This window comes from Corvus kubaryi, unplaced genomic scaffold, assembly GCF_017639235.1.
Source record: "Corvus kubaryi isolate FWS band 111438036 unplaced genomic scaffold, C.kubaryi_AGA036_p1.0 split1-37296, whole genome shotgun sequence".
Classification (NCBI taxonomy): Eukaryota; Metazoa; Chordata; class Aves; order Passeriformes; family Corvidae; genus Corvus; species Corvus kubaryi.
In genome coordinates this window covers 6,848,666-6,871,479 of record NW_024582075.1, presented here as the reverse complement: position 1 = coordinate 6,871,479, position 22,814 = coordinate 6,848,666, and the positions used below count along the sequence as shown (strand labels likewise).

The window sequence follows — 22,814 nt, the reverse complement described above, 5'->3', positions numbered from 1 at the left end:
TGTGTTTTGTGTGTGCTTTTTTTTAATGACTGAATGTTTAAAATGTAGAGAAGATTGTATTTTGTCATTTATGAACAGTGCTTTCTTTGAAGAGATGAGCTTTTAAGACTCACTAATGTTAGGTTTACATAAGTGCCATTTGTGATTCCCTCTGAAATGGAAGAACAAATAGGAAAAAACCTTACAACAATATCTTGTGCCACAGACTGTCCAGAGAACCCCAGTGCACGAGGGCAGGCTTCTTGACAATTCAGGAAACACCAGGAATGTGCCAGCTCACAGAGCAGAGCTTGTTGTTGTTCAGGACACCACATAAAATCATTTTTCTGCTGGGTCACATGGCTTGCAATCTGACGGTAATATGGAATATGTATCCTCCAAAAACACAAAGTAGAAAGATGAAAAAGAAATTATTAAAACAGAAGGCTGCACTTGCTAGTGTGGTATTTAGAAGAGTTTTAGTATCTGTTACTCTAGAGAAATTAGAAAGATTCGTTTTCCAGGAGACTAGAACTTTATAAATGTTGGTGACAGTGGGAGTTAATATAGAAGCTCGTACATTGTCGCGGTCTCCAGCTTGGTGGTGCCGGATGGTGAGGTGTCACAGCCTTCCTAAAAGCGTCTCCAAGGCGAAGCCACTTGGCAGGACCACCACACACTCACACGTGTACACACACACATACACGGACAGCTCCTTAAAATGGGTCGACAGCTAAGAGGCAGGAAGGGCCTTCCTGTAGGGTTCCATGGGAGGAGCTTAATGCAGCCATCCTCATGAAGGGTTCCAGGGACGAAGATTAAGAACTTGGGAGGCTCCAGGTTTATATACCAGAGGGGGAGGGAGCAGCAGTGACCAATGATCTGAGGGCACGGGGGGGGTACACTGCCGGCACTAGGGAATGGGAAACTGAGGGAGTGGTGATGGGGCAAGGGCCAATGGGGGAACAGGGAGTGGAGAACCTTCTAGGGCAGGGACATATTAGGTACAAAGGGGCAGGGAGGCCAATGGGCCAACCGGGGAAGCAGAAGTGGGGCACATTAACATAGCAAAGCACAGCATCCTGGAGGAAGACTGTTTTGTCACCCTAACCTGGGGAGGTTTTTTGGTACTAGGGACTGTCCCACCAGTGGACTCTCTTTGTTCTTTGTACCACAGGCCCATCAGCCTCCACAGTACATAACTGAAGATGCTGACTTTATGTAATGATCATCTTTTGTAATGCCTGAGAATTTAATTGTGCATTCTTTCTCATGCCAGAGAGTTACAAAGTATAGTACTATCTTCTTTCCTTTTTTAGTTTGTTCTGATGTTATGAAGAACTTGCTTTTCCATAGTGCATACATTTGTCAGTGAAAGAAGTAAGAATTCAGTGCAATGGAATAAGATATATATTTGGACTTTTTTTTGTTACTTGTGAAGAGGTACTTAGATGACAAAATTAGTTTTTTGCATCAGAAAAAAAGAACTGGAAAATGATGATAGTAACAAGGACTAGAAAAGATTAAAAAATAATTGAATGCCTTTATTTTAGGAAAGAGTGGGAGGAACTTAGATTAATAGAAGGCATAAAATAATTCAGAAAAGCAGAATTTCCTTAGCATGCTGTTGTGTTCTCTGTAATTATTTTTTACTGCCTTCTTTGGTTCAACCATGAAGTTTTCCATTAAGTTTCTTTAGAAGCATAACTAGAATTATTTCCTTGTGCTTTTATTTTCTTGGTCTCCTTGTAGACTCAGCAGGGATTTCTAGTTGTAAACTAGAAAGGGGTACAGGTCCCTAAATTTGTGTCTCCTTGAGCACTATCTTCAAACTTAACACATTCAAAACTATTGAATGTGATTTTCTTTTACGGGAGATGTTGATGCTGTTCTGGGCATCCATTGTAAGTGCTGGTATTTGACTGTCTGGATTGGGATAGATAGGCACCCTTCCCCAAAAAATCTAATTTAAAGCCCTCTTCAGGAGTCTGGCAAGTCCCCGACCAATGATGCTTTTTCCCTGCTTTGTCAGATGGACCCCATTGCCCCCCAGGAAGCCTTTTGCCAGGCATGGCAAAAGGGCTGAGTAACCAAAGCACTATTGTTCTAATCATTTGTTGACGTGCCGGGTTCATCCGGCCATTTCATAATAATATAATTTCATAACCTGAGAGTGCATAAAGAAAATGCACATTTTTGCATCTATAACTCTGGTTTCAGACTGCTCAGGCATAGCTAGTAATAAGCATTTGAAATGTATGAAAGTATGTCAAAGCACATCTTCACAGTTGTATTGTGAGCCATTAGCAACAAGAATAAAGCATATTGTTAACTTAAACAAGTTTAGGAAACCAGGATAGCAGTATCACCTTTCAAACTGATTTTTCACTCTTCTTTCCCTCTTCCAATTTTTTAGATTTTAAAGTGAAAGATAATGTGTATCTTTCTGAAGTACCTTGCCGTCAAATGTTGCTTTACAACTTCTGATAAACATAGGTACTTTTTTCAGCTTTTGTGAAGTCACATTACTTCTAATTCGTCTCTCTTGCTTAAGGTGCAATGACTAAAAGGTTAAAATTAAAATTGGAAGCAATAAACCTCTCCATAAAACATCTTTAATCTTACAGATGGAACTATCCTGAGGTCTTTGGGCATATGTAATACTGAAGATTCCACTGAGGCACTGAGCCATGAAAATCTGGTATTTTTACACAAATCCTTTGCAAACACTGAATCTATATATATAACCTTATTATTTTTAGAGCAGCTCCTTACTGGAAACCTAGAGAAACTCTGAGAGTGAATGAAATTTAATGAATAACAGCATTTTTAAGATGGTTAAAGAATTTATTCTTCACAACAAGCATCCATATTTTCTTTAGAATTATAAATTTTTATTTCTGTAATAATAATAAAAATTACAAGAAAAGTGCTAAATATCCCCTTTGCCATTGTCTGAACATCCTGAGCCATTTACAATATAAACAACTGGCTGCTTGTGGTGCAGGATGGGTGTGTGTGTGCCATGCTTATAGACAATACTGCCCTTCATTGTAAACCAAGAAATTCATCTGTAAAATGCAAGATTTTTTGACAAACACTGCAGTAAAGATTAATTGGAGGCTGATATATAAAATATTTTTGTTCTATTTCATACAAACTGTTAATAAAATACAGTTATAAGAAGCAGTCACAATCATAAGTCTTAAAATATCATGTCATAGATACACGATTTCCCATGAAAGTACACTGTAAAGATTATAGAGTGGAATGTGTTTGCTTCAGGGAACACCAGCTGATTATGAAGAAAATCAAGTAAACTTTTCCAAGTTGCCTATTCTGTTATGAATTGCTGAGTAACTAATCACAAAGTAGTAAACTACTGGCACCCTCTCCCAGTGGCATTCATCAAGTAGGTACACCCATCTTGCTTATCACATTTCTAGTAGTGATTGGCAAGGTTCTCCATAAAGGTTTGAAGAAAAGTTTGTTTTAGTTACACAAATACATATTGTGAAAGGATTTATTCTCCACACAAATGCACAGGAACTTAATCTCTTAACCAGACTATATCTGGAGTGCTACTTAAAAGCCTAGAAAAAAATTATTTAGACAAAAGTTTCTAGAAATTATTCTGCTCTCACAATAACAAATAGCAAAAAATTTGGAGGTCAGGGTGCTCTCAAGTAACTAAACATATTAACTAAATAGCTATATTTTCATAGGGAAAAACAGTTGAGTAGGACTAACTTACAATTAGTAAATTATCAAAAAGTTATCTAAATGAATAACTTTCATCGTCATATTCTAGCTCATCTTCCTCATCATCATCCAAAAGTCCATATTTAAATTTGTGATAAATTATGCCGTCCTTGCCCATGTATACAATGTCATCTTCGTCATCATCATCTTCATAATCTCTATCTCTGTATTCAATCACTTGATCCTCGTGGTAACTGGGATTCTTGTGGTAGCTGCTCACAGAGGAAGGAAAGGTTTTGGAGTGATTTGTCAGCTTCTCATACCGTCCTTTACTGACAGGCTGGGTTTTGGTTCGTGCCTTTCTCCAGATGAATACAATTACTCCAATGACAAGCAGAAGCAAGATGCAAGTGATAACAAAGAAAGCAGTTTTGCTTTTTTGCCCAGGAGGTAGAGTTGTCTGTAATACACAGTCATCTACAACAGAAATTAAAAACAAAACAACAACAAAAAAGTGGATGAAATGAGCTTGTATTTGTGTGTGTGAGAGTCTTAAAAAATCCAGTACAGTGTTTAGGACTATTTATATTTTTAACAGCGGTCAACAAAATACCTAACTTTTCTAGTACCACAATGGTGTCTTTGTTGTTCTTATGCTGTAAGGATGTCAATAAGGTTGGGATATCTATTTTTCATTATTTGATTTGAAATAATGAGAAAGAAGCAAATAAGCTTCTTATTTAGCAGGCTCATGAATGCAGTGATTCAGATGTCTCTTCATTGAAGTAAGCTAATTCATAAACCAGTCAGTTTATGAAATGCTGGGCCATTTAATGTAGTAGTTGTGAGTGCAAGAAGTTGCCATCTCCAGCACCAGACATAATGGTTATTATTTGAGTAAAATCTTTCCTGTTTTTGATGCAGCAGTAGAAACACACTGTTTACCAATAACACATTTTCTCTCTAGTCCACTTTTGAGGCAGCATAGTGTCAGCATAATCAACTATACAACACTTCAGCACTGTTTGTGCTCTTCAGCATGGTCCTACCTTGTGTTTCACTGCAGTCACAGCACTCTGGGGTTTCTGGTAGGTCAGTGGCGCTGCAGCAGGGCAGGCAGCGGCTTTCCTCCAGGAAGATCTGCATGCTGGCTGGACAGACTGTGCAGTTGCGAGGACCAGGTCCCTTGCACTCAGTGCATGAGCTGTCACATTTCTCACACTTGGGTTTGTCCACCTTTAAACACAGAACACAAGCAATACACCTCTAACTTTGTGTGATTTGGACCTGACCTGGCAGTTCTATGCTGTCATCCACCATCTGGGTTGTCATCTCTGGGCACCATGAGTCTCAATGTGAAAATACAGTAGCAGATTCAAAATTTTCTGTTTTCTGATTTCTCAGTAATCTGCTTGTAGAAGGAGGGTGTAAAGTGTTATAAGAGCTTAGAGATCTCACATAGCTGGGCAGGAAGATAAAATTTACTCATGCTTTTAAGCTTTTTGGGCCAGAAAAGTAACTGACATGGAAGAAGCAATATGAAATACTCTGGGAAAAAGCTGAGAGTATGAATTTTCTTTCTACCCAGGGAAGAAGCAGAAGTAAGGAATAAAGGTGGTTGGAAATTTTTTAACAAAACAGATTTCTGTTAAACTGTGTTCCTTCTTTTTCTACAGAAACAGCTTAGGTTGAAATACTCATCTTAAAGTCCAGACTTCTGGGAACTTTGTACTGGGTAGTACAAAGACTACCAGAGGCCACTGTGATCACACCTGCACTGCAGAATGCTCTGAAGTCAGGTGTTTCAGTGTTTCCAGTGTTCACAGTTCCTGGCCATGGCACATGTTCACTGTGAAGATCTGGCAACTCCAATAAACGTTCATCGAACTTGCTGTTAGGATTGCAAGGCTGTTTATCCTGGATGGAAGAACTTGTGCAAGACTGGAGAATCATAGCTGTTCATAATTTCTTAGAGTCAAAGCTTTTGCAAAGACCTCTGTCTTTGCAAAGACCTCTGTCGTCCCCAGGCTCAAATAAGGTTATTTTCCCAGATTCAGTGCTATGAAGTAGGACTGTCAAGGAGATATTCCAGGACAGAGACTCCAGGTTTTGTAGCTCAGGCTGGCATGCCTTGCTGCTATATTCTTGAAAAAATATCTTTAGAAGACAATTGGTGTGGAAATCTGGAAGGTAGGGTGTCCAGATTTATGGCACAGACCCAAACCTAATTGTGGTCCTGCTGTACTAAATATACAGCTCTGTTAACTTCAGCCTGGCCTTTTACTAGAGCTTTCTGCCTGCAAAGCTGTCTATCAAAAATACAGAAGGATTTCTTACAGAAAAGGCATCAGAAATCCAAGAGGAAATCTCAGTTATGCTGGAAAAAACCCTCACTGTATCATTAACAGAACCGATTTGTCCATGTAGTTTTGATAACTTTGTTACTATAGAGTAGCCCCAGAAAGAGAAACAAGGCTTCCCCTGCCAAAAGCACAAAAAAGTAAGCAAACTTAAAGATAAGCACCATCAAAAACTCAGAGAAGAGGAATGTGTTGTTTGTATTGTGTACAAAGAGCCTACAAATAGGTACCTTTTGTCCTGGTGTTTCCTGGACTTTGTATTCACCTACAAAACAGTCTGAGTTGCACATTCCACCTAATAAACTGTAGCTCCATACACAAGATGTGCAGCTGAGTGCTCCATTTCCTAGAAGGGCAAATAACACGACAATATTACAACAGGAAACGTTGTCAGCTAACTTCCTTTGAAAATTATACTGACCAGTGCAATGAACCAAAAGGATGTTTGTCAGTGCAACAATCATTAGTGAGGAGTTCAACATGAAGAGGTTGGCATTAGAAAAAACTTGTGTCTAGTCTTGGGGCTTTATGTACAAACAAAATTTATTTCTTTTGTGTTCTGATATTCATGAAAAGATGATTTCAGAATCAGTTGTAAAGGGAACCTCTGACATATTCAGGAAAATAAAATAGGTCAGAGCACTGAAGTAAAATTGTGGAAAACTTTGCCAAATGCTGTCCTTCACAAAATCCATGCTTATTTGCCCTGTTAACTAACTGTTTTCAAACAACAGTGAATTAAGAGATGTTAATGTTTGAATAGAAAAATTAATTATTTAGTTGGATAAGAAAAAAAACATTATCCACTAGGTGCAGGCAGAGCATCATATGCCCTTGTGTGTCAGAGACTCCTTCTAAAGACAGATGCTACATGCAATATTTCTATGGAACACTGAGGTGATGGGTTTGTCTTAAGTGTCAAGATGCACCTGTCCATTTCCCTGCACCTAGACATTTTCTGCTGCTGTCTGACAGGTAGAAAATGAAAATGCAAGTAGCTAACATAAGCAGAAGTTAAACTGCTGAAGTTAGTAACCTTCTACAACACAGAGAACTTACTGTATTACTGTGCAATATATGGTTTTCCTTACTGCTCATGACAAAGAGACACCATGCTCTTTGCTGCTATATCAGTAATGCAGCTGCATTTCAGACTGCCTTGTAATTCATAATTCTGATGATAAAAATTCTGTCCCATAGTATTTATGCCAAATGTGAAAAACAGAGGATGTAGTGTGTAAATTAATGTCTATCTTTTTTTGTCTGAAATCCAAGCAGAAATATTTCTGCTACTTTTTATAACATTGTTATACAATTACATTGTAAAAGTTCTTGGATGTGGCTTCACTCTAAGTGTAGTTTCCACATATATTGTTATGTTGCAATTAGCCATCTGTGCTATCCAGTATATTCACTATCCAAAACAGTTTGTGTGTTATGATGTGATATGGTCTTCGAAGCTGCAGTGTGGAACCCATTAGCTATAATCTCATGTTGTTCAGGTAAAAAAGGGCACCAAGTGCCTCCAAGAGGATTAATGCTTTTTGTTTCAGAATTGGTTTAATTAGGAAAACTAAGAAAATTAAAACATGAGTCTCGCAGAGCAAAATTGATGGTGTCTAAAAGTTAACTTTGAAGAATACATAACTATATTAAAAGCAAGAAACATCACTGCGCTTTTGATTTCTGTTTGCCTTTCAACCTAAAAATGTGCTTTATGGGTCTTTACCCTTCCCACTGTAGACTGTAAAGACTGTAGTTGGAATTAAGTTCCTTGGCTTTCATGGAATAGCACACAGTATGACAGCTCAAAGAGTGAGGTACTTTTCAGTTTTTGTTAATATTTGTGTGAAAAATGGCGTCCAGCTCTGAAAGCAAGTGAGCCCATTTTTTTGTGAAGCTGATGAGCATCTTTGTGAGAGGCCTGGCTGATGGAAAATTCATTACTGTTTTCCGGTTTTTTCCACTCACTGACTTGGCAACATGTGACTCAGTCCCAGCCCTCCCTGTTACATGGCTGTCTTTCTGTTTGTGCTCTGTGCTGGAAACAGTTCTGGAGAAAGCTTGACAGGAATTCATATACTTGCATTTACCTCAATTGTCAATGTGGTAGAAATAAATCTATTGACCAGTGAATGCCACAAGTCACCAAGAGCCAGGAAAAGCCCAGCAATCCCTGGGAGAAGTCAGCATCACCCACTGTGGCTAAAGTCATGGACAGACTGGTAGCACTGTATGTGGTTTGTATCTTTGTGATGTGTTCCCAAATCTTGGAGCTGACATTCCTGGTGTTTTGATGACCCCTTTTTTGCTCAAAGCAGATCATATGCTTTTACCTTCACAAGTTAAACAGGAAGGGTGGCATCTCTCACAGACATTGTTGTCCTTGTTTTCGTAGTAGTACTGAGGACAAGAGCTAACACATTCGTTTGTGGAGTGCAGCAGGTAGAAATATGTATTACAGGAAAGACAGTCGGTGGGTCGAGGCCCCATACACTCCTTACAACTTTTGTGGCATCTCTCACATGATCCAGTGGAATTTTGTGCGAAATAGCTGAAATAGATCAGACAGGCATAGCTTTGCATAAAGGCCAGCAGTGTCAGGAAAACCAACACTTGTTTAATCCTTAGCTTTTTACTGTGACTACATCAATTTATAAAAATTATACTAAAATGAACACAGATATTTGTAATCTCAGTGAAAATAGAATTAATTTTCTGTAATTCCCCTTGGTCATTGGAATTCAGCCATTGAGCATGACTCTGTACAGAGTTTACATCAAAAATTTCTAAAATCTGACTTGAATTGAGATATAAAGTATTGAAGTAGGGAGGATTCAAAAAAACTCAGCTTGGTTTTGACTGTGTTCTCCTATTTTGTGTGATTTTGCTGAGATATGGTCATTAGAGTTTTCCAGTTTAATGGGATGAACAACCAAAATGATCAGTTGAACTCTAGTTTTAAATTGAATGAACCTGAAAGAGAAATCATAGGTTCACTTTCTAAATTTGAATTTCACGAAAGAACGCTGAATTCACTTTGAACTTAAATGGATTAATTAGGGAAGTTTCTTGCTAGAATTATGAGTGCTCAGTTCAAAGTTGTTTAATGGTTGTTTTTGTTATCATAAGCATTAACTCAATGAAAAAAAAATATAACCTTATCCAAACTTCATGTTAAGTGGAGGCCACAATGGTGCTTGGAGGTTCTTCTGTCTGTGCTCAGGCTGACTGACAAATAACTTAGTATACTTGTCTGGTTCATACTATTCTGTACAGAGGTAGCCAAGAGCATCCTCTGAGTGTAAAATGTCCATACCACAACTAAGTAGTTCCCATCTGGGCACCAGTTTTAGAGTTTTCTACAGTGAAGGGAGGTTTTCCACCACTTGTGTACTGCGAAAATACAAGAAATTTTCTCCTGAAAACAAAACTCAGTTCTATTTCACACTGATGTAGAATGCTGCAGCATGATCTAGTTTCTCAAAGCCCTCTCTGTGATGCAGCTCTTAGCAAAAGGTCTTGGATCTTACCCTTCTGGACACTGGGTTACACATCCTTTTCCTTGTCTGTACCCGCCTGGTTTGCAGGAAAGGCAGTGTGAGCTGTGTTTTCCAGTGCAAGTGTCACAGGTGCTGTGGCAGGCAGAACATCGCCCCTCCGTGCTGTCAGCATAATATCCATCTGGGCACGTTTCAACACAGGTTCTGTCTGCACAGACAACAATGCAAAGTAACCCATCGTGTTCAGGATTTGCTACTATAAAACATCTCATACAGCTGTACTAGAGCAAACTATCAGGAGGAAATGCGGATAGATAGTGTATCAGAACAGGAAAACCGAATGCTGGGGTATAGTAATTATTTTTTTATTCTTATCAATTATTAGTCCTCATTTCTGTGTTTTATGCATATTAGCAAGCCCTTCAGCACAGGCAAGTTTTTATCTTTGTGAAATATAAAGGAGCATAATAATGAACAGCAGAAGTGATTTCCTTCAGAATAATCAAAAGTAGTAAAGCAACTTTCTATCTGCATTGCTATTTTCCCTAGATTTCACTCTAAGCATCAATCTCATTTCATTCTGTGTAGATGATGGATCTGATGGTAAATTTGAGATTTAATGTCATTTGTTTACTGGTCTTTACCCTTGTCTGTGGCTTCTACTTTGTGTTATGGAATTAAATGTCTTTAATGCTGCAAAGCCAGGTAAGTCCATTTTTTTTTCAATGAAATTTCAGTTGTTGTAGTAGGAATCCTGAATGAGAAGTTAGTAGTTTTGTAATTAGCTGCAAGTGCATAAACCTAATAAAGTAGTAATTATTCATTTGTTGTTTGTACTTATTACATAGTTTGTCTTGATAGTTTTGCTGCTTGGGTTGCAATTCGTCAAAGGAAGGAACTTCCAGGTTTGGTGTTTTCTCATTTTCATCTCAGTTCCAGTATGTTTATCTATATGTGTCCATCAATGTTACCACTTGTAATGGTGCAAAACAGCTGAGTGTGTTGGTAGAAAAGATAAGTCTGATGCAAGGCCTCAGAAATATAGGAATGTAAATCTGCATTAGAATTAGACTCAAAAAGCTTAGGTTCACTTTTAATTTACACTGGTTTTTAGATTTTTCCTGCATGAAGGATTATTTAATATTTTTTTCTCCCAATGATTTTCTAAAATTTTTGTTTGCTTTTAGAAGAGTATGCAGAAAAGAATTGTTTTGGATTGGAGATTTTATAATTTTTTCCTATTTGTTTCTAAGATGGTATAGTCTCAAACCTACTCTTTGTCAGAATAGTCTCAAGCCTACTCCAAAGTCAGAAAAGTAATTTTGCACCTTAGCTACCCACTAGATGATGACCTAGTGATCCCTTTTAACAGATGTTTAAGTTTTCCTTTCCCCATCATATTGCTGCAGGGTTTAAAGAAGCCAACATGAAAATGTGTACCTTTTATGGATACATTAACAGCAGCAACAACAACAACAAATCTAATGATAGCCCTCTTTTAAAGTCTTTGTAGGAAATGATAGGAAGAGTACATACCAAGTAAATTAAAAAAATGAGTTTTGTTTAATCATGGTGTTTGTTGCTATTTAGAAGTCCTGCATTAGCCCCAGTGGGTGGCAAGCCCTGCCTCACAAGGAGTTTCCACATAGCCCCACTGAAAAAATAATCTCTGCACAATTTAACTACTTGTCATGTCCTCTTTACGGCATTTAGATTGGTTAATGGACCCCAAATGCTTTATGAATGTGATGAAAACTTGTACATTCCATGCTTTCAATGTAGAATGAAATCTAGAGGCAAGAGAGAGACACTTACTGAGAAGATAGTGGTTATTTACACAGCTAAGACACTGGTTTTCAGTGGGTCCTGAGCAGTGGAAGCATTTCTTGTGGCAAGGTTTGCAGGTCTGAATTTCCTCAATGTAGTACTCAGTGGGAGAGCAGTATCCAGATAACATACAGTGCCCATTATGGTTCAGTATCTGTCCATTTCTGCAAGTTAGGCAGGCAGTGGAAGAACAAGTCTGGCATGTCCTGTTGCATGCTGAAAAGGACAAAGAGTAGGAATTTCACCATTTCTTGCTTTCTCTCAAAGTATTATTACAGCTTTTATTTTTGAAGGAGCAGCTGTAATCTCAGGATGAAAGCCTGAGGGAAATAATTTTCAATCTTATGCAAGTAGTTCCTTAGGTTTTCTTTTGCATCAATACTGCTTTTGCAAAAGTGACTAGACTCCAGCAATTCTGTAGCCATTCTCAGCATTTTACTAGAGTGGTTGCCTGTAATAATAAACATATATATCCTTGCTACCCCCCTCTCTGCTTTCTTCAAATTTTACTGTCTACATTAAGCCCAATCCTTTTTCTGCATTAGCTATCCTCTTCAACTCCGAGACACTGGTATCAACATTAGCTGTCACACGCACACCCTTAGGGGGTGACCTTTAAACAGACCCACTTGTATCTCAATATTCTTCTGGGGAAAACAGCAGCTGCCAACCTTGGCAGTCTTTGGTGGCTTCTTCATAGTAACTCCCTTCAGGGCACTCTTCAAAACACATGCCATTGTAAAGGACAGACAAGCTGAAAGTGCATGCTGTGCAGTCATCAGAATTCGGCCCGTTGCAATTCTGGCAGTCGGCATGGCAGGGAAAGCAGTGCTTGTCTTCAGGGTAGAATTGTGAAGGGCATTCCTGCACACACTTCCCCTTGTGCAGGAAAAACTCGTCCATACACTCTACAGGGGACAGCAGAACACAGGTAAGCAAACAAGCAGCAAATTCTGACCTAAGTGTCAGAGCAGCTAAATCCTAGGAAACATAAAATTCTGGATTGCCTGTCATTACAGAAGTCATCAGAACACCTTGAAAAGGCAGGACTTCCTTTTTCAAGTCTTTCCCCTCCAAAACACCTATATTGGCCCAACCCTCAAATGGTGTCCTCTGTGTTACAGCAAGAAACTGTGAAAAAAAGTCACTTGCTCAGCTTTGGTGATATTAACCAAGCCATTTGACACTGATATATAGATGGCCTTTTTCGGATATTCTTCTGCATTATGAACTTCCTGCAAAATCAGGAATGTACATATATGAAGTTTTGTTTAGTTTATTATTAAAATATGAGTTTAGCTAGAATATATTGACCTAAATGTTTGTCTTCGCCTAGAGCTGTGAATAAGTTGCTATTTTATTATGAGTATTAGGTTTAATATGTTTGTTTATGGTTTGGCTGGTTAATTGGTTGGTTTTTTATTTTATCCATGTTTATGTTTCCAGAATGGCTCACTCAATATTAACCATACTGGAAATCTTGAGGGGGGGGTGGGGGAGGTATTCAGCCTCACCAGGATACCGAAGGCTTTCCTAATATGTTTTTTTACAGGGATTTCTTTCTCTAACAGGAGTAGTCATCTGCAAAAATTGTAAAGAGGTGTGAAGTTCAACTGAGCAAGGAAAGAAACATTCTGTATTTCACATTGGTGCACAGATCCAAGTTTTTAGGGTTGGATATACTAGATCAGAAATAAAATCAAACCAGCAGGAATCTCTGAAGAACCACAGGACCAGGCAAAGCTATGTGAAATCTTTACAGATTAGTCATTTAGTCTCATCATAATCTATTTTAGAGATTAACAATGATATGCACGTCACTTTTTACTTTTCCACATTACTGATTTTCTGTCAGTCTCTCTCCAGACAGATCCAGGTGGATTTTAGTCTACACAAGAGCAGTTCTTTGTAATACCTTTGCATATTTCATCGTGAATACATTCCTGGCACATTTTGGGGCAGTGTTTGCAGGTTCCCTCAGAGGCAAAATGCTTCTCTGAACAAGTAGCTTTACATTCCCAGTGCTCCAGAAGCAAAGGACTTTTACAGGACAGGCATTGGGTTGCACTTCCCATACATGTCTTACAGGTTCCGCTGCATTCCTTGCAAGTCTCAGAATCATTAAAATATCCCCTATGGAATGAAAAAAACACAAAGCAGACTGCTGGTCACTCCAGGCTATGAGAATTATGACTCTAAATGAGACTTTCCCAGCACACACACTTCACTAGATCAAATATGTTTCTCACACAATTTTTTGCCCATCTTCTGCTTAACATCCCCTGTGTCTGAGAGCAGAAAATGTGCATGGTTAGTGCTATTTGAAGGGCTTTCCTTTTTTCTTGTACCTCTGTCTATGTTGAACTTTTGTGTCTTTATTTTTCCTGTAAGGATATAAGATAGAAAGATATGTAAATTTTGGGAAAACATGCAATCTCTAGCCTTGTGCAGCTGACCTGCAACACTGATATCAAGGAAAGAAAGAGAAGTGTAACCTCAGTGGCTCTAGAGAGGAGAAAGAGAAGAGAAGACTCTGGAAATGTGGAGGCTAGGAAGAATGAGGGCAGGGATTGAAGAAAAACGGCAAAAAGCAGGATATTTGCATAGTACCTTGCTTTACTGAGATCAAGCTGGAGATGGCAAAGGAGGAGTACATTTTGCTGGTATGCGTGGTGTGAGAGCAAATGTAGACAGCCACATCTGGGAGTACTAGTCATAAATACAGAAAAAATCTGCACCTCGGCTTCAAGTGAAGATGCATAAAAGAGATGCTGAATTCAATCTGTCTACATTCTCAAAACCAAATTGTTGCAAGGTTAAAGGATGGGTAAATTGACATTTTGAGATGATTGCTAATCCACAGAGCCATTGATGAAAACTATATAAGTTGAGATAGAAAGTACTCCTAGAATATGTACTTTACATTAACAAAATTGTTATTCCTTATAGAGGAGTGCTTCTTCTTTCCTTCTTGGTTGTGACCTTTCCAAAGAAAGTCTGGGGAAATGCATTAGGAGCAAGGTTAGAGAAAAGGTAGGAGGAGCTGTGCCTGTCACGTACTCTCATCTTTTTTTATTCTCCAACTTTTATCAAGGTCCTGCAACTACTTCTCACAGTCCTATCATGTTTTATTGTTCCAAAGTTGAGTACTTGGTTAGCCCAGTCTTCTAAAATTCCCCTGTCAGAAATTAATCATGCAGTAAGTCAAACCTTTTTATCCCTTACAACATGTCCCAAAACCCAAACCAACCCATTTAATAAAGAGTCTCATTTTTTGCTCCAGTGGAAAGTAGTTGAGTCTCAAAAACTTTACCTCAGAGTCTGAAACTGGAGTTTAAACCTTGTGAATTTTGCTCAATGATGGGAAGCCAATACTTACAGTCTAGAACTTGGAAAAAAAGAGGGATAATAACACCTGAAATGACTAGTGCTATATAAAAATTTTGATTTGTTATGCTGACTCTGGGTGGAATTACTGGGAAATGAGTACTGACAAGAGACATATTAATGTCAAAACACAATTAATGGTTGTATGCCTCAGTTTCTAATATTAAAATTTGTTTCTGGACTAGAGTAGGCTTTAGTGCAATTACCTTGCATTTACTGCGACATTTGATGAAGAAAACCTGTCCCACTGGCCCTCATTGACTTACTTGACAAAATTACCAGGAAGGCAGTGGCAGAGAGATTGCAAGAAAAGCAGGAGCTGCACATTTTTCTGAAGAAAAAAGGTTAACTAAGCAAGGCTTTTTTTCTGCATAGCACTGGTTTTATGTATATGTAGATGTTGGTGTGACCCAGCCCACTGCAGGGCTGGGGCAGCGTGATGCCAATCAATCCCAGCCCATCCCCTAGATCGAGTTTCCCGAACAGGCAGACTCAGAGGGTGGGTCGAGGGGCGGCTCAGAAGCCTAAGCTGCACCCCCCGGGCAGTGCCCGGGTACAAGCCGCCTCCCCCGGTTCGGGAAAATTCTCGGTTACTCGGTTGTTCGCTGGTTCTCTGTTACAACTCCCGCCTCTCGGTTTCCCCCCGTGGTTCTTGTTAATTTGTATCCTCCCCCTGGCTTGTAACTCATTGGTTGTTTTCCCCTTTCACCAGGGTTTTCAAATTCCCTATAAAACTGAGGACAAGCCTCAGGGGATCATCCCATCACTTCCCATCACATTCCATCCCTCCCGAGCTTGTTCGGGGTGCGAAACTTCTAACAATAAACCTGTTAGGAGCCAGACCAGAACAGCCTCTCTCTTCCTTTGTCTCCGAGCTAACGTGAGCTGATACCATCAGCTCCTGCCGTGTTCCGTCTGCAAAGAAGCCAGCCAGCTGGCTCAGCCAGCAGCACTTTTCTTGATGCCGAAGTCGCTTCAGCGACGCACAGAAGTAACGCAGTTGGACTCTCTCTGACCTGAGGCATGCCAGCGCTCATGCCTTGAGCACCTAGAACTGTGTTAGGTGTAGACAAGATGAATGCTGAAGAAAAAAACACAGAAAAGAGAGAACCTGATCTACTCATGGGCCTGATCTAATATCCATTGCAGTCAAATGGGAATATTTTTAAATTCCACTTGTAAAAAATATATAAAATAAATATGAGCCAAAGAGAAAAACACACATTAAGCACTGTATTTACGTATCATGGCTCTGATACATTCACTGTCTGAGTTCATACCAATGCTCTGTACTACTCGGAGGAAGGAGCAAGTCTGGAGAATGTCTAGAACTTCTATTATCATTTGCCATGAAGTATGATGTTCCTACTGAATTCATTGAGACCTGTTCCATCTTTCATAGGATTTAATGTCTTACCTTCACTTTTGATTTTTTTACTTTTTCTCCAACCAAAAGAAAATACTGTTTATTCAGGCAGTCTGAAAACTACATTCACCTTAGTTTCTGGTAGCTTGGGTTAGGTTAAGGTCTTCCTTGAAAGTTTAATAACGAATTCTGAACTTTAAAGAGAAAGAGCACAGAGAAAAAATTAGAGATGATATAAGAGGGGTTACTTACTCAGGGCACTCCTCTAAACATCTGCCTTTGTGGAGGAAGAATGGCTGGTTCTGTTCAGACTGACACTTCTGACAGTGCCAGTGGTCGGAGCACACCTCACAGTCATCGCCGCAGATCTCGCACTTTCCACTTGCAGTGTTGCCAAAATATTTTTGAGGGCACAGAGAAACACAGGTATCATGGATGAGAAATTTTCCTGGCAGAAGAGCACCCCAGGGGAGTAAAGGCATCAATTAGACATATATTTAAAAGATTTTTGCCTTGGATGGCTATAAAAAAGCTTTCAACTTCTCAAAATTCAACTCTGGTTCTTAAAAGAATGAATAAAACATTCTTTAAGATATTTCCCAAAATATTTTCCTCAGACTTCACTGAAATTTACAGTTAGAAGGAATCTTCAGGATTATCTAGTATGTCTTGCTGAAGAAATCCCTATTGAGTAATTCCTGCATCATGTCTACAGATTTTAGTTGAGAGAAAAGGAACACTGTCAATATGACAATTTTCTTAAACCATATCACCAAGGGTTGGTTGCCTATTGTTTAAGCTGTTGAGGGACTTTGTAGTGACCACCGACAAAAACATTCTCTGGAAGCATGTAGGTTACAAAATATTATAGTCACTTGCAAACTTATCCAAGGAAGCTGAAATGTTACCTTGTGGACATGAAGTACACACATCAGCAGATTTCTCACAAGTCATACATGAAGAGTCACAGGACAGCAATTTTCTATTTCCATCTGGGGTGAAAGGGGAAAAAAGTTCAATTTTTTACCATCTGGTTTTGTTAATTTCTCCTCCCTTCAGGAGGGACACTTCCTGTGGCTTTTCCTAAGGTATTTTGAAAATGCACTTCTGTGAATTTTTGGAATTCATGAAGTTGAAGAACTTAATGATTGTATTTGACTCGTCTCTCCTAAATGGTAATTTAAGAGTTATGTTAAAGGAAAATATAAATGTTTTCCTCACATTCACTAAGGCATTGTTCTGGACTGCTCATCACAAATGAGAATAATAATGGTTTTAATTTTATAATTAACCAAATAATCTTAATTTCAGTGTAGTGCGCCAAACCCAAATACAGATGTATAATACTAATAGATTGCAAACAGAATGATCTAGAAAGTACGTACATTTAGGGACATGGTTTAGTGTGGTATTTCATGGACATTTTGAATGAAATTGTTCAGAACACCATTGCCCTATAACCTAAAATTTCTGAGTCAGAAGGAGACAGGAATCATATAATCACAGAATACGTAGATTTGGAAGGGACCCATCAGTATCATCAAAGTCCAACTCCTGGCCCTGTGCAGGACACACCATAAGCTGAGACCATTGTCCAAATGCTTCTTGAACTTTGTCAGACTTGGTGCTGTGTCCATTTCCCTGGAGAGCTTGTTCCAGTACTCAATCACCCTCTGGGTGAAAAATCTTTTCCTGGTATCCAACATAAATCTCTCCTGACTCAGCCTCCTGCCTTTTTCTTGAGCCCTCTCACTGGTCACAAGAGTGAGAGATCCATACCCGCTGCTCCACTTACCCATGTGAGAATGTTGAAGACCACAATGAAGTCTCCTTTACTCTAGGCTGAGCAAACCAAGTGACCTCAGTCTCTCCTTGCAAACCTTCCCTTCCAGGCCCTTCACCATTCTCATGGCCCTCCTTTGGACATTCCCTATTAGCTTTCTGTCTTTTCTGTATTGTGGTGCCCAAATCTGCACACAGTCCTCAAGCTGAGGCTGCATCAGACCTGGTCAATCCCCTCTTTTGACCAGTTGTCAATGCTGTTCTTAAAGCATCCCGGCACATGCTTGGCCCTCCTGGCTGCCAGGGCACACTGTTCACTCACATTCAACTTGCCATCGATCAGAGCACCCAGGTCCCTTTCTGCAGTGCTTCTCTTCAGCTTCTGTACAAGAAACCAGGATTGTACTGTCCCAAGGTGCAGAATCCAGCATTTGCCCAAGTTAAAATTCATACTGTTGGCAATTGCCCGTTCTCCCCTGCTGAATACCTTTTTCCTGTATTTCAGGTTACAACATGTCCTGCTAGGAGGACTCCACTGTATATAATTGCACCTGAGTGCAGAGGGCAGTTTGAGTCTTTTTCAAGGTATGTAGCACATAAGCATTTTGACTTCTCTTATGCAAATAATCCTCAAACAGATAATTGCTTACTTTTGTGAGATTCACTGTCAAAGCATTTCTTGGAGAGACTGTCTTAGCTTCATGTTTTTCATTACTCTCCATTATTTAACAAAGCTTTAAGAAGTGTCCTTAATGTTGACTGTAAGAATATAAGAAATACTCCACAGAAGTTGGATGTTACAAGGTTTTCTATTATCGTAACTTTATTTATGCAAAGCTTCTCTCTTTTGCTGGTTTTGAGTGAAGATCAGGTGAAGTTAAGCAGGGAAGTTGTTAACTATTGCTGAAGAATATTTAAAGGAGTTCATTCTTTCTAAATGTTTGAAACCTTAGAATGAAAAATAAAGATATTTTTTGGTGAACTAGTTTTTATTTCTGTTTCCTTTTTGCAGTATGTCGTGGTTTTTGTAATTGTAACTAGTTGCCACCAGAGGGGAATGTATGCAAGCAATTAGGCTTCTGTTGACAACAGAAACAACATTTTGTTTCCAGTCAAATATAAGTACTTAAATTTCCCAATTTAAATATTGATAGAAGAAATTAGTAAAAATTATTTTTTTAAAAAAATTCTGGGCAGGTAAAATGAGTCTTTCTTGTGACTGTGGCTTTCATTTACTAAAAAAACAGAAATACAACACATATTTAGAATAATGTGAACGTTTTAAATGTAAGTTTCCTTCACAGCAAAAAGCTTCCAAAATAGGAAAGTGCGGTGCAAGAGACCTTTTTGCAGAAAACTGTGCACAGTACTTCCAATAATATAACAAGATCCTTCCAAAGAATAGCCTTACAAAGCTGAGGAAATGGTCATGCAACATGTTCCTTGTACTTCCTTGGTCTTCCTTGATGGCACATGGAAAGCTTAAAAATTACTGGGTTTAAGCTGTTGGGTTCAATTTTCCTTTCCCTTAAAGGACTTGAGTGTTCAACAAAATGAATGATCTTTGGAGACCTACTGAGTTGTTTTTATCCTTAAACTTATATTCTTCTTTTAAAAAAAATTCAATATCCATTTTTTTATTTTCAAAAGCAAAAGCCCTCTATTTAAACTTGGGTCAGAATCTGACTCAAGACCACCTTTATTCTTGTGTCTTTGTTAGAATGAGCAACATCTTTGACCCAGATAAGTCTGTCTTGTTATTTTATAGAATCTGAAAAACTGAATTTTGTTATTTCTTGCACTAGATTTTACTGCAGCTTTGAAGCTACCACAAGGCTCTTGCCCATTCAGGCTATTCAAGGGATTATGAAACTGGAAGGGTGGGGAAAGACTGAGAAATATTTTTTTCCTGTTCTCTTTTCTCATTTGGGGTTGTGCATCATGAGTGAGACAATGGAAGATTTTCTTGAAATGTATTACTGTAAGATATTAATGGTGACCCCAAAATTAATTAAGGAAAAAATGAGTAACATTTTATTTTCAATTAACACAATCCCCATATTTACTTTATTTTTGCTTCAGTCATCTTCCTTTTAACTCCCAATATTTTTTCAATCTGCTTTTAGAGAAAAATTAAATGAGTTGTCAGAAATATTCAGGGTGAAAATCAGGGGTTCACAAGGAAACAAGTATGGTCTTCTTCACATGCTTGCCACTTATTCTGAAAAATGTAAAACTTATTTTAAAAAAACAAGCTGAAACTCTCTAAAAAACCTGAGGACATATGAGCAGAGATATGGCCATATATAAAGAAGCATGCCTTCTGGTATAAAAGCATTTGAATTGCCTAATAGTCCCTCCTTATTTTATTCAGAACCATAACAGTGTTGTAAGAGTACTTTCTAGTTTCTCATCACCTTTTTGCCATCCACCTTGCTCTCTCTACCTGTTCCTTTTGGAGAATGGATCTTTAGGCCATGTAGTGCAGGCAGGAAGTGTTCAAACTGGCAAAAGATGGTTTATTTCCTTCAATTTAAATCTCATTTGTTCATGCATTTCTATGAGTAAAGAGGGGATTTAAAACTTTTCACTTTTGGTTGCTATCAAAGTAGGTCTCTTGTGTACATTTGTAATATCCTTAGCTCCTGTATATTAACTCCTGGTAATATCCCTAGCTCCTATATATTAATTCCTGAAAGGATTGTATATTTACAATGTATTTTGTTATTGGACCATGGTACAATTACTTTAGTGAGGGATGCAGAAGGGAATGCAGTGCTGTTTCTTACTGCGAGTGTATTCCTTTTAGAAGGTGTCTAGCTTTTACACTGTGTAGCAATATGTGATTTGAATGTGATCCAGAAGTGTGGCTTAGTTTGTTAGATTTTATTCTGTGCATGGCACTGCTCTTGTAAAACTAATACAATCATGAATAAAAAGCCCTAAACAGGTTACGTGTCTCCATGAGGTAATTGCAATTATATAAATATAGTAAAACATATTGAAAACAATATACATATGTAATAAAATGGTAGACCTCTCCCATTGTGAAGACTTACGTGAACTGTACATTTAAGGAAATTATGGGACTGCTGGGAAGTAAATGACACTCCCCAATAACCATTAGTTATCAATCTAGTTGTATATACAGCTGTATAATTTTACAAACAAATAACCAGAATATGAAATTGTCATGGATAAGAACATATTTGATAATGGATCATTTTTGCTTGCTTCTAGCAACCTGAAATTTCACATATGGGTGGTGATTAAAATGATCTTCCACTTCTTCCCATGATGATGTAATTCTGCACCCTAAATGCCAGAACATTTTCATGTTTAGAAGACTATGGCCCATTCTCTCCTACTGCTGATTTCTCTCCTGTCTTCTGCATAGCACATTCCTTGTTTTTTTCTTCCCATATCCTGAAACCCTTATATGTATACCTGCAGAGCTGCATTAAGGTCCTTTTAAAGCCTGAATTGCTTTCTCTCAACCAGTATGTTTTTACTGATTTTGTTTTGCTCTGTATTTAGGAAAAGGAAAATGCAGTTAGTCAGTGGTGCGTTTGGAAGGTTGCTCTTATTATTGGAGGTGGTAGGTAATGGTAAATTGCTACTATTTATCTGTGTGTAAAGAAACACATATTCCATCACTAGAAATATTTCTCATTCCATACCTATTTTTTTCCATTTTTAATTTTCATTAAAATATGGCATACCAACCCAAGGAATTACTATAGGGTGCAGCCTTTTAGTCATCTGGCAAAACAAAGACCTCTTCATAATTTGCAAAATATCTAATCCAGTTAAAAGGGGCTCTGTACTCACTTGGTGAATTAAGCTTACACTAGTGTGTTTCCTGGCTTCCAAATTCATTTAACCATCTGGCATATGAGATAAAATACAGATGTTTCATGCTAGAAACCTAGAGTTTAGTTGTTGGGGGTTTATTCCTTTCTCCTTTTCTTGGCTTGCCCTGTCATTTTAAAAACCTGAGTAACAGACATTTTCTGTTGCATTATTTCAGACCTGAATATGACCTTTTAGGGATTACTGATATCAGTGGAATAGCTTGCCCAGCAGAATATACCAGCAATTTATATATATAATTTTAAATAGATTTTCTTAATAGAATGTTTTGGCTGCTGGAGTGCTTGCTCGTGAAAATTGTGGGACAGGTCTATAATTTATCCTTGCATAAAAAATGGAAGTGAAACCTTGAACATCATTGAAAATAGAAGTGTATTCCACATTCACAAAGGTTTTATTTCTAACCTAAATAGACTAGTCTCTCAGCTTGCAAAGGAGGGCAGACTCTGAGTCGTTTTCTCCATGGCAGGCTCTGATGTATTGCCCTTTTAGTTATGTTAGCCTTGGAACCACCAAAACAAGAATGTTTCCCAAAAGTCACATTGTTCCACATAGTATGTCAACATACTCACTAAACCCACAGTGGAACCCACTGAATTCATGTGGCCGAAAGAGCCAAAGAGAAATTGTTTCATTATTTGTAATACAGTTCAAGGTCTAATACCTCAACTCCCAAGTAGTACATTTCTAAAGAAAAAGAGTAAATAAAAGAGTAACATAGTAAAAGCTGATGTAAACTATTAGATTTGGAAATTTTGTCTATCTTCCTAGTTGTGTTGTCCTCCTGCACTGTCTGAAGCAGGCCATGTACTGAGGATTCATTTGGTGCTCTCCTACCTTTGCTCCAATGGCAAGGACAAGGTTGTTTATTTAATGCCTGGCTCCCCAGACCCAGCTCAATCCCCCAAAATGGTAGGACTGGTAATCACCTGGCCTGTATTCTTTAATCAGATTCTTTAATTCAGGCCACTGAAGATCAGAGGCAGCTCTGCCATGGTGCTGCACTAATGTAAATATTTGAGGGTGCTGAGGACA

General features: G+C 38.4%; 1 protein-coding gene across 1 annotated transcript in view; it reads right to left on the bottom strand.

Annotated features, from left to right (window-relative positions):
- Positions 1-2,871: 2,871 nt before the first annotated feature.
- Positions 2,872-22,814, bottom strand: part of PCSK5 (proprotein convertase subtilisin/kexin type 5) — a 229,293-nt gene continuing 209,350 nt past the window's right edge. Inside the window, exons 28-37 of the mRNA XM_042012677.1 lie at positions 17,033-17,116; positions 16,377-16,572; positions 13,287-13,504; positions 12,043-12,279; positions 11,360-11,587; positions 9,575-9,752; positions 8,378-8,595; positions 6,272-6,387; positions 4,731-4,917; positions 2,872-4,158 (exon numbers count right to left, since the gene is read on the bottom strand). Of these exons, the coding sequence (XP_041868611.1) occupies positions 3,755-4,158; positions 4,731-4,917; positions 6,272-6,387; positions 8,378-8,595; positions 9,575-9,752; positions 11,360-11,587; positions 12,043-12,279; positions 13,287-13,504; positions 16,377-16,572; positions 17,033-17,116 (2,066 nt within the window). The 3' untranslated portion in view covers positions 2,872-3,754. The remainder of the gene's footprint in view (positions 4,159-4,730; positions 4,918-6,271; positions 6,388-8,377; positions 8,596-9,574; positions 9,753-11,359; positions 11,588-12,042; positions 12,280-13,286; positions 13,505-16,376; positions 16,573-17,032; positions 17,117-22,814) is intronic.